This window comes from Ovis aries, chromosome 3 (genome assembly GCF_016772045.2).
Source record: "Ovis aries strain OAR_USU_Benz2616 breed Rambouillet chromosome 3, ARS-UI_Ramb_v3.0, whole genome shotgun sequence".
Lineage (NCBI taxonomy): Eukaryota > Metazoa > Chordata > Mammalia > Artiodactyla > Bovidae > Ovis > Ovis aries.
The window spans coordinates 179,547,135-179,559,481 of NC_056056.1; the positions used below are offsets into that span (position 1 = coordinate 179,547,135).

The 12,347-nt window shown below is 39.3% G+C and overlaps 1 protein-coding gene across 50 annotated transcripts in view; it reads right to left on the reverse strand.

Moving 5' to 3' along the window:
* Positions 1-12,347, reverse strand: part of RBFOX2 (RNA binding fox-1 homolog 2) — a 293,081-nt gene that overhangs the window by 35,680 nt on the left and 245,054 nt on the right. For 33 of the 50 annotated variants that reach the window (XR_009600275.1, XR_009600276.1, XM_060414138.1 and 30 more), the window contains 2 exons: positions 4,986-5,132; positions 2,549-2,602 (listed from right to left, as the gene is read on the reverse strand). Coding sequence is in view for 48 of the 50 variants with exons in the window: in XM_060414138.1 (XP_060270121.1) it covers positions 2,549-2,602; positions 4,986-5,132 (201 nt within the window). In the remaining 2 variants the exon portion in view is untranslated. The remainder of the gene's footprint in view (positions 1-2,548; positions 2,603-4,985; positions 5,133-12,347) is intronic. The other 17 variants (XM_027967718.2, XM_060414139.1, XM_027967715.2 and 14 more) reach the window with 1 other exon arrangement.

The window sequence follows — 12,347 nt, forward strand, 5'->3', positions numbered from 1 at the left end:
CAATAAAGAGATGCTTTTTGTCTTGCAGCCCACTTGGTTAAATATTGTTTTACATGTAAGTATTACTTATGTCTAAAAACTTGTCAGTTTTTCCATTATTGCTTCAGAAAAAGTTCAATAAAGCTAACTTCTGTATAGAAAAGCACTCTGTTAAAAGACTGAACAATTCTTAGCTAAAAATGTAAGTTTCCTTTTCTCTGGTTCCTTCCAAGACATGTGGTAATTTTATAGTCAAGTCCAGACACAAAAGAAATGAGAAACTAAACTTAATTTACAAAAACCAAAGTACTCATCACTTTATCTTAGGTGGATCCCGGAAGAGGCATCTAGGTTTTGACTCCAAAATAAATCTCTATTAATAAGCCTATTCCATAAAAGAACTCTGGGTAACAGTTAAGAAGGGCAAAGGATGAAGACAGGTTTTGTATCAGTTCTGGAAGGCAGGTGCAAGGCAATTCTGAATTTTGTTCTGTAACACATTTTCCAATCAGTACGTAGTCTATCTCCCCTGCAGTAGCCCAAAGCAAAAGGGGCAGTGAGGACACAGCATAAGCTGAGAGAAGGAGCATATACTTTTAGATTCCCCAAAGAGAAAGGAAGGCTTGTGTCATTTTAAATGAAAACTACAGGGGAGAAGCAATTGAATTGGATAAATTAAAAAATTTCTGGTAGTAGGCAAATCCTTGAAGTCAGTGAAAGAAGCCTTAGAAAGATCAATTTCCTTTGCTTCACAAGAATTCAAATTATTTTCTTGGTAAGGAGCAAGTCCTCAATGCCTGATAGAATTTTATTGGGCTTCTGGCTGTTAGAGTCTAGCAAAGAGTATTTTAAGTGCATACACTTAAAACCAAAAACATTTAAACTACTGGTTTAGATAAACAATGTGGTCAATAATCTTCACCTATTTATTTCACATTCACGTGCTTCTCATCTCTAAACCATCGTCATTTTTCCACCTTTTATCTAAAAAGTTCACAAAAAATACAGCAATCTATATAACAAAAGCATAGAAATCCACTGTGAGCAATTACAAGTATAAAGAGTTTTACTGGTTACGGTTTGAACAGATTTCTCTTCAAAAATACTTACCAAGTTAAGTGCTGGAGAAAGTTCTGTATAGGCATATTAATCTTTAATCTTTTTTTTGTTTTAACTGAAAACTAAAAGCTTAAGAGTGTAATTACCTCTTTAATAATTAACAAATAAATTATTATAGTCAGAATTAAACACTTATAGTGTTGATGCATTCTCTAAAGGAAGGGAATAATAATCATACATTTGTATTAGCACAGATGGGGGCAGAAAAGTATTAATATATACAACTCGGTAGGTATGTTATCAGTTCCCAGAGTATGGTTAACTTGGAGTAAGAAACTGAAGAGAGGCAAATATTAGCTCATTTATTCACTTCAGCTTTTCTCAAATTACATTCTTAGAGATTAAATCATAGCGAAGGGCTATGTTCAAAGTTTAGCAGAGATGACCACAGGAAAATTAATTAAAACAATTGGTCTAACCTAAAAGTGCAAGTAGAGTGAAATCTAACAAGGTAAATATTTATAAGCCCGGCCCACATCTGACTGTGTCTGTGGTGTATATTCCATCTGCTGAAAAGGAAGAAAACTCTCAAATAGAACTTTATGAAATTCAGTTCATCAAATATTTTTTCACAACACCACTTTACCATTCCCTCATTTCTGAAAGCGCTGCTGCTTATTTTAGGGAATAAAATTCTAAATCATACAGATTGGGAATTTAAAATAGCAAACTACCAGGTAAATTATTATGCCCATTCTCATGTGAAAAGCTCCCAACTCATTTGTGACTGAACTAACGTGACTCTCAGCCTCAAGTCTTAGTCTTGAAGCTTGCGTCTGGGTATAACTTAAAGGAGGAAATCCACAGTGAATACCTGAATCTCTTCTCCCTGTGTTTAAGCTTTGTCAAAATTTCCTGAACAGAGAGAGCAAGTCAACTGGATAACTGAAATACTAAGTTTCTTCTAAGTATGTAAATTTGAAGTTCTATTTTTCAAAGCTGAATTGTTCCGGTAGAATTCTGACTAGAATTCTCACAGGATTTAACTTTCTCCCTGTCATGTCTCTCATCCTTTATTATTCTTACTTTCCCGGCTGTGTCCACAGCATGTGGGATCTTAGTTCTCTGACCAGGGATGGAACCCAGGCACCCTGCAGTAGGAGCGTGGAGTTTTAACCACTGAACCGTCTGGGAAGTCCCTCTCTTGTCCTTTAAAATAAGAAGCTTAGGCCAAATTTAAATCTGAGAAAGAAATGGTGTCTCTGGCAGACTTTCTTCCTTACAGCCACACTCTCCCCTCAAACTTCTCACTTTTATCCCATCACTCTCCAATGTAAGATTTAGGAAAACGTATGGACCCTTGGTGGTTTCTGTACAGAGGTAATCTAATCAAGCTAGATTGCTGGGATACTTTTTGCAGGCTTAAAACAACAACTTAAGTTTTCTGACTACTTACTATTTTAAATAAAACTAAAAGAAACCAAGCACACAATACTGAAATGGAGCTTACCTTAGAGCCACGTTCATTAAAGATTATTTCTACATCTAGGATTTTGCCAAACTGCTGCAGAGACAAAAATAAAAGCATTTACTTATGGTCAGCTTTTTTTCCCATATACTTTACTTTCTTCTGAAAAAAGAGGAGTTTTTTTCTTTTTTCCTTTATTTATTGGACCAATACCAGTTGATATTTCCTCATCATTGAGCTGATAGTTCCATCTTTTAAAATTCACTCACACATGCATCATCCACCTAAATACAGTGGAAGCTATTTTCAGAAGATATTCACAGTGTCACCCCATTATATGCTTCTTCACATGGACAAACTGGAGGTTTTCCTATCTGCAACTCTAAGTTTTGAAATGCTTGTTTTAAGAAGTAAATCCTAAGTAGAAAGATAAACTATCAAAGGCTGTTTTTCTTCCCTTTCTTTTTTAAAAAATTAATAAAAGTGACCATGTTCACTGACGACCAAAAAAAAAAAAAAAAACCCACCCAGAAAATATAGATTAAAAAAAAGGAAAAGGGGGCACAGAAAATCAAGATCATCTTTAATCCCATCATCTTAACATTAAAACCATGTTTTAAAATGTTTGTATTTTGGCTGTGCTGGGTCTTCACTGCTGCCTGGGCTTTTCTTCAGTTGCAGAGAGTGGGGGCCATTCTCTAGTTGCAGTGGGCGGGCTCAGCAGTTGCAGCTCCTGGGCTCTAGAGCAAAGGTTCAACAACCATGGCACTTAGTTGTCCTGTGGCATGTGGGATCTTCCAGGACCAGGGATCGAACCTGGGTCTCTTGCATTGGCAGGCGGACTCTTTATCACTGAGCTACCAGTGAAACCCCATCTTAACATTTTGGTATCATCTTCCCAGCCTTTCCTTAGGCATGTGTGCGTTTGTATAAAACTATAGACATCTGACATACTATACATATTGCTTTTATTACTTTCCTTAAACTTAGTATACTTATATTTATAAATCTGAGTAACTTTCCAAATCAATAAATATATATTTGTATTATTTCTGTTTCCAAGCATACCAAACATTCATGGACATTATGAATGATTTTATTCATTTGCCACTTTATATGTGGCATGTGGGATATCAGTTCCCCAACCAGGGACCGAACCTGTGCCCTCTGCCGTGGAAGCACAAGTCTCAAACACTAGACTATCAGGGAAGTCTCTCATCAAGAACATCTGAAATAATAACTGTATCTTGTAATTAGTTAAGTATTTCAACATTAAGAAAATCAAACAAAGCTAAAAGCACAAAACCTAAATAACTATTGCTACATAGCCAAATAGCTGAGGAGGGGCATACACACACACAGTAATTATTTTGAGGAGAGGTATATATATAAGGTGACCAAACTATCTGTTTTAATCGATAACTGAATAAACTGAATTGAGGGATGGGAAGGGAATTATACATTTTAAGAAATCCCTGACAACTGGTATAGGCAGATCTTCAGTAGACAATATTTTTCTGCCTCAAGAGAAAACACACTTCTGACAGAAGAGGATGTACCCATTTTCACAGACCTCCAGAGATTACGGTTCCATACCATCTCTGATAATGCAGTAGAGAACCTAATAACTCATATTCCTGGGAAGTTTCTTCTTAAATGTAACCTAAATTCTTTATGTTGCCCCTTATATTTTCTGTTGCTCTTCTTTCTATAGAGCTGGAAAACAGCTGGCTACCATTTTCTGTCTAAAAGCTCTTTCAGTGCTTCAAGAATATCATTAAATCTCAACCATGACCTTGTATTTGGTATAGAAAACACTTCCAGGAAGTTGTCTGTAAGTGACAGAACTCTGCTCCAGGGTCTTGTCACCTTGAGGTGGCCACAACCAAGACGTAGACAAGGGTACCTGCTTTTCTGACAAAGAACTCGACTGCTGCACAAATATTCAGGGAAAAAGACCCCAATCATTTCTTATTCCTAGTTCAAGTTAAGAGTTTGATCAAATTAAGACAGGCAACAACATATTAGCCCAGAAAAAAATTAAGGTTCTCAGCAGCCATTCACTTTTGAGTGATTTTGGGAGGAAGTAAAGCTGGAAGAACGTGTCAGGTAACAAGCTAACCCTGTATACATGATTTGAGATCACAGATATTATTTCATTTAATTCACTGCCCTTGAAAGGCAGGAATTACTATCTGGTCCTGATTTTAGCACCTGAAGTCTCACGTCCCAGGAAATCCCTCAGTCCCAGGCAAACTCAGTTCTATGGTCACCTTACGTATGTGAGAACTTGCAAGGCTAATGTCCAGAACAGGCCGGGTGATGGGAATGTTTCTAAAGGGTGATGAAAATACTGACTGAGCTTACAATCCTCAGTGTATTTGTAGTTTTACCCTAAACTATCAATACTAACGACAAATTATACATTGGCAGATTATATTTTCATTGAAAAGCCAATAAAAGGACTTCAGAGACTTACCCCAAACATCTGCCGGAGGTCAGGGTCCCGGAAGCGGAAAGGAATATTAGAGACATGCAGTCGTTTAGGGGTAGATTTACTTTCTGAATTTTCACTACTTTGTGTCTGTGACTGCTGGCCGTCTGTCTGTGCGCCTCCTTCTGTCTGCTAAGCAAAGAAATAAACAACATTAAGGAAAAAATAAATACAATTATTTCACAGGAATTACATAAAATAAGGTCCTTTCCCATCCCGATCGTTTTCAGTGTGTCTTTAAGCCAAAATACAACTGTCCCTTCAAAGAGAAAAAAAAAAAACCACTAAGATGTTATCTATGTTGAAAATGCTATCAGTTCAGTTCAGTTCAGTCGCTCAGTAGTGTCCAACTCTTTGCGACCCCATGAATCGCAGCACGTCAGGCCTCCCTGTCCATCACCAACTCCCGGAGTTCACGCAGACTCATATCCATCGAGTCAGTGATGCCATCCAGCCATCTCATCCTCTGTCGTCCCCTTCTCTTCCTGCCCTCAACCCCTCCCAGCATCAGAGTCCTTTCCAATGAGTCAACTCATCGCATGAGGTGTCTAAAGTACTGGAGTTTCAGCTTCAGCATCATTTCCTCCAAAGAAATCCCAGGGCTGATCTCCTTCAGAATGGATTGGTTGGATCTCCTTGCAGTCCAAGGGACTCTCAAGAGTCTTCTCTAACACCACAGTTCAAAAGAATCAATTCTTTGGCACTCAGCTTTCTTCACAGTCCAACTCTCACATCCAAACATGACCACTAGAAAAACCATAGCCTTGACTAGACGGACCTTTGCTGGCAAAGTAATGTCTCTGCTTTTGAATATGCTATCTAGGTTGGTCATAACTTTTCTTCCAAGGAGTAAGCATCTTTTAATTTCATGGCTGCAATCACCATCTGCAGTGATTTTGGAGCCCCCCAAAATAAAGTCTGACACTGTTTCCACTGTTTCCCCATCTATTTGCCATGAAGTGATGGGACCAGATGCCATGATCTTCGTTTTCTGAATGTTGAGCTTTAAGCCAACTTTTTCACTCTCCTGTTTCACGTTCTTCAAGAGGCTTTTTAGTTAGTCTACCAAAAAATTTAGGTTCTTGCATATTTATAGTATGTTAGTAAAATGGGAGATAGAAGAAAAATGAAAAGACTTGAAATATCACATGAAAATACATTAGGAAAACAAGATATAAGAGGAGTACATTATTCCTAGACTCTGCATCACTGACTCAATGGACATGAGTTTGAGCAAACTCTGGGAGATGGTGAAGGACAGGGAAGCCTGGCATGCTGCAATCCATGGGGTCGAAAAGAGTCAGACATGACTGAATGACTGAACAACACTTTGAAAATAAAGAGTTTGTTATGAAGATTCTAGCATTTCTGGTTCATCATTTCAGGATATAAGGGAATATTTTTATATTTCATTCCCTCTAGTAGTTTCAGAGTTTATGGCTACTAGGTTACCAACGTACTCTAATATCATTTATTAAGAAGAGATACCTAGTGACCAAGGGCATTCTGCTTGAAAACTGAAGAAGCTTCTTAATATGAAGCCAATCTGTACTTCCCAATTTATGCACTCACTGCTATTTTAGTAGAGGGAACATTCCTTCTGTAGCTCAGAGCAAAGCTGAATTTATAGTCTGTCGGGAAAGGCTTGAAGGGACCCTGATCAATCTACCACACACAAATATATGCTAGGTTTGTATATATCCGCAGTGAAAGAATAAGGAGGAGTGTGGGTATGCATTTTTGTTTCATTTTTTATGGGTTAATCAATGATTAACAATGTTGTGTTAGTTTCAGTTGTACAGCAAAGTGACTCAGTTATACACATACATTTATCTATTCTCCAAATTCTTTCCCATTTAGGTTGTAACATAATATTGGGTTGAGTTCCCTGTGCTATACAGTAGGTCCTTGTTGGTAATCCATTTTACATACAACAGTGTGCACATGTCAATCCTAAACTCGTTATGGGTGTGCATTTTTAATCTTGAATCTCCTTGGCAATGTCTTCAGTTCAGTTCAGTCGCTCAGTCGTGTACAACTCTTTGTGACCCCATGAATCGCAGCACGCCAGGCCTCCTTGTTCATCACCAATTCCCGGAGTTTACCCAAACTCATGTCCATCGAGTAGGTGATGCCATCCAGCCATCTCATTCTCTGTCGTCCCCTTCTCCTCCTGCCCCCAATACCTCCCAGCATCAGAGTCTTTTCCAGTGTATCAACTCTTCGCATGAGGTGGCCAAAGTACTGGAGTTTCAGCTTCAGCATCAGTCCTTCCAATGAACACCCAGGCCTGATCACCTTTAGGATGGACTGTTTGGATCTCCTTGCAGTCCAAGGGACTCTCAAGAGTCTTCTCCAACACCACAGTTCAAAAGCATCAATTCTTTGGTGTTCTTCACAGTCCAATTCTCACATCCATACATGACCATTGGAAAAACCATAGCCTTGACTAGACGGACCTTTGCTGGCAAAGTAATGTCTCTGCTTTTTAATATGCTGTCTAGGTTGGTCATAACTTTTCTTCCAAGAGTAAGCGTCTTTTAATTTCATGGCTGCAATCGGCATCTGCAGTGATTTTGGAGCCCAGAAAAATGAAGTCTGACACTGTTTTCACTGTTTCCCCATCTATTTCCCATGAAGTGATGGGACCAGATGCCATGATCTTCATTTTCTGAATGTTGAGCTTTAAGTCAACTTTTTCACTCTCCTCTTTCACTTTCATTAAGAGGCTTTTAGTTCCTCTTCACTTTCTGTCATAAGGGTGGTATCATCGGCATATCTGAGGTTATTGATAGTTCTCCCAGAAATCTTGATTCCAGCTTATAAGCATGTGTTAATTTAATTCCTTTTCAATAAATCCTCAAAAAAACGCTATGTTGAGAAATACTTTTGACAAATATTTAACTGGTGTGATATACTTCAAGCATTCAAATAATATTTACTCTGAAGTATTAATCTGACAATTCAAGGACCTTATGTTTTTAACTATTCCCTATGAAGTGCATGCCAAACTGGATAGCTTGCTAAGATAATTTAATCAACATATTTTTTAAAACAGGAGAGGAACCTGCTGTTCTTATTATCTCAACTGAAAGAGCACTGAGAAAACTCCAGCAGATTCTGGGTGACACGGAATGGATTCCCCTCCTCTACTTTAACCTAGTGTTCAGCTAAAAGAAACTAACCAGAGATACTGCTGGCTCAGAGATGTTTGCAACCATCTTGAAATGAAGTCTGAGACTTTATAAAGGATAATCAGGAATGTACTCCAAATGAACACCAGCTTTTCAAGTGTCAATCTAAGGGATGGCAGCTTTTATCTCCTATTCAGGCTTTGCAGATGGCTTCACTGTGCCATGATTCACATGTTACAAAAATAGCAGAAAAGGGAAGAGCTGTATACAAAGCCATGTTCTGCGAAAGTGCAAGGTTTTTAGTCCTCAATCTGGGCACAGTGCAGACTAAACAAAACACATTCCACTCAAAGATGAAACTCGCTCAGTTACTAAAACAGCATCACGGATGCCAAAGCAACTAGCACAAGCATCAATTACAACTGATGCTCATTTGGGCATCTGCCAACTTGCCTCTCCCATCTCACAGCTGGATCACATAAAACTCTTTCTTCAACCAGTTTCTAGGCCCACCAGATCTGAACTGCAGGTGAATTACTCTGAGAAAAGCAAAAAAAAAAAAAAAAAAAGCTGATAAAACTTCAAAGCACAGTTCTATAATTTAATGTAGTCCATGTAGTCTGTAAAAGAGTATGTAAGGTGGTAGGATAAATGAAAACTAATCATTACTTCCAAGTATGTTGCCTGAGGTCCTTATTTGTGGTTCTTGACAATTCTTTTTTTTTTTTTTTAACAGTCCTGAAGATACAACTTATGAAGAAGCCAGATTGGTTAATTTTCCAGCCTTGTGGTAAGTACCTAACATTATTCAAAGGTATGAAATCTTTAATTCTCAGAAAACGTGGCAAGTAGAAAAAGTAAACCCATTATTTCCAAAATTCTTAAGCCATCTGATTTTAAATACATTTACAAATGGAAGTTTAACATATCTAGCTACAAATACATAAACCATAAGCCTACAGCTGCATGAGTTTTCACAAAGAAAATACACTCCTGCAACAGCATCACTACAAAGCTAGTGGAGGTGATGGAATTCCAGTTGAGCTATTTCATAAAATATGATTCTGTGAAAGTGCTGCACTCAATATGCCAGCACATTTGGAAAACTCAGCAGTGGCCACAGGACTAGAAAAGGTCAGTTTTCATTCCAACCCCCCAAAATGCTCAAACTACTGCACAATTGCACTCATCTTACACGCTAGCAAAGTAATGCTTAAAATTCTCCAAGCCGGGCTTCGGCAACATGTGAATCATGAAATTCCAGATGTTCAAGCAGATTTTAGAAAAGGCAGAGGAACCAGAGATCAAACGGCCAACATCCGCTGGATCATCGAAAAAGCAAAAGAGTTCCAGAAAAACATCATTTTTGCTTTATTGGCTATGCTAAAGCCTTTGACTGCGTGGGTCACAAGAAACTGTGGAAAATTCTGAAAGAGATGGGAATACCAGACCACCTGACCTGCCTCTTGAGAAACCTGTATGCAGGTCAGGAAGCAACAGTTAGAACTGGACATGGAACAACAGACTGGTTCCAAATAGGAAAAGGAGTACATCAAGGCTGTATCTTGTCACCCTGCTTATTTAATTTATATGCAGAGTACATCATGAGAAACGCTGGGTTGGATGAAGCACAAGCTGGAATCAAGACTGCTGGGAGAAATATCAATAACCTCAGGTATGCAGATGACATCACCCTTATAGCAGAAAGCAAAGAGGAACTAAAGAGCCTCTTGATGAAAGTGAAAGAGGAGAGTGAAAAAGTTGGCTTAAAGCTTAACATACAGGAAATGAAGATCATGGAATCTAGTCCCATCACTTCATGGCAAATAGATGGGGAAACAGTGGTAACAGTAGCTGACTTTATTTTTTTGCGCTCCAAAATCACTGCAGATGGTGATTGCAGCCATGAAATTAAAAGACGCTCACTTCTTGGAAGGAAAGTTATGACCAATGTAGACAGCATATTCAAAAGCAGAGACATTTCTTTGTCAACAAAGGTCTGTCTAGTCAAGCCTATGGTTTTTCCAGTGGTCATGTTTGGATGTGAGAGTTGGACTGTAAAGAAAGTTGAAAGTGAAGTCGCTCAGTCGTGTCCGACTCTTTGCGACCCCATGGACTATATAGCCTACCAGGCTCCTCAGTCCATGGGATTTTCCAGGCAAGAATAGTGGAGTGGGTTGCCATTTCCTTCTCCAGGGGATCTTCCCAACCCAGGGATGGAACCCAGGTCTCCCGCATTGTGGGCAGACGCTTTACCGTCTGAGCTACTAGAGAAGCCCCAAAGAAAGTTCAGTGCTGAGGAATTGATGTTTTTGAATTGTGGTGTTGGAGAAGACTCTTGAGAGTCCCTTGGACTGCAAGGAGATTCAACCAGTCCATCCTAAAGGAGATTAGTCCTGCGTGTTCATTGGAAGGACTGATGCTGAAGCTGAAACTCCAATACTTTGGCCACCTGATGCAAAGAGCTGACTCATTTGAGAAGACCCTGATGCTGGGAGAGATTGAGAGCAGGAGGAGAAGGGGATAACAGAGGATGAGATGGTTGGATGGCATCACCGACTCAATGGACGTAAGTTTGGGTAAACTCCAGGAGCTGGTGATGGACAGGGAGGCCTGGTGTGCTGCAGTCCATGGGGTTGCAAAGAGTCAGACATGACTGAGCTACTGAATTGAACCATCAGATTAGGTCAAGCCACAGAACTCCAAAAGCACCCATGGGCCCCACTCTAGTCCCCACTCCCCTGCCAAAGGGTCACCAGTATTCTGACTTCTAACTCCACAAATTAGTTCTGTTGTTTTTGAACTTACAAAAGAAAAAAAAAGAAGGAATGACACTATGTACTTTTTTGTGTCTGGCTTCTTTTCCACATTGTAATACATATACTGTTGTAAATTTTATAAACATACAGAATTTTTATCTGAGTGGCTTCCAGTTTTTAGCTGTTATGGATAATGTTCCTATAAATATTCTTGTTACAGGTCTTTGAGTGCATAGGAGCAGGCATTTCTGTTGGATGAAGACATCTAAGATTGGATTTGTTGGGTCAAGGATATATCTTAATTCAGCCTTCAAAGTTATTGTCAGTTTTGCAAAGTGGCTGCATTAACCTACACTCCATCAATGGTGTATACAACTTCTAGCTGTTCTTAGTAACTTTGTCTCATTTTAACTATTCGGGTGGGAGGTAGTGGCATCCTACTGTGGCTTTCATTTGCTTTCTTCTCTTTCAGCCTCAGACCTTTTCTTCTCTCCACTTCTATATTTTTGAATTTTGTTGAAAAATGAGAATTCCCTGTAAAACAATAGCTATTAAAAAAAAAAAAAAACAGCAAAGAGATACTTTTTTGGCTCAGATGTTAGCAACCACCTTGAGGAGTCTGAGGAATAGAAAGATGGCCTAAGTAATGGAGCAAGGACTTGAATATAAGCAGCCTGGCTCCAGAGTATATGTTTTTAATCACTACTTCATAGTGTACTTCACATGTATTACTTCCTTCTAATCTCACAGTAATCGACCAGGCAGGTACTGCTGTTGTTTAGTTGCTGAGTTGTGTCTGACTCTTTTGGGACCCCATGGGCTGTGACCCACAAGTCTCCTCTGTCCATGGGATTTCCCAGACAAGAATACTGGAGTGGGCAGCCAATTCCTTCTCCAGAGGATCCTCCCAACCCAGGGGCGGATCTACACTGGCAGGCGCATTCTTCACCACCGAGCCACCTAGGACGCCCATCAAGTACTATCACTGTCGTCCAATTGACAGAGGCACGAACAGGAATGGCAAAGTTAAATTTATTGCCCAAGGTCACAGATCGAGTGGCAGTGTAGGAAGTCAAAACTAGGAGCCCAATTTCATATGCTAAACCACCCCTGTTTAGCATTGCACCCACGCTCACCTTTTTTCTCATTAGATTGGAAAACATGCTCCACTTTCTCAGGAACCCCACCTGAAGGAGCAAGGTTTCTCCTGGAGTGGAGGCAGGCATGAGGTTATGGGCCAGGGAAAGCTATTCAAGAGGTGATGTGACTTGAGGGAACAGGAGCAGGTCAGACCATGAAAGGAAGGAAAGAAACAAGCAAAGGCACACTGACATTTATGAAAGAAAAAAGTCAGAGAACTACTAAACTGATACTCAGAGGGGCTGAAAAGATTTCTGCACACAGTGGAAATAGGAAAGTGAAATATACACTGAATATAGTTAAATGAGACATTT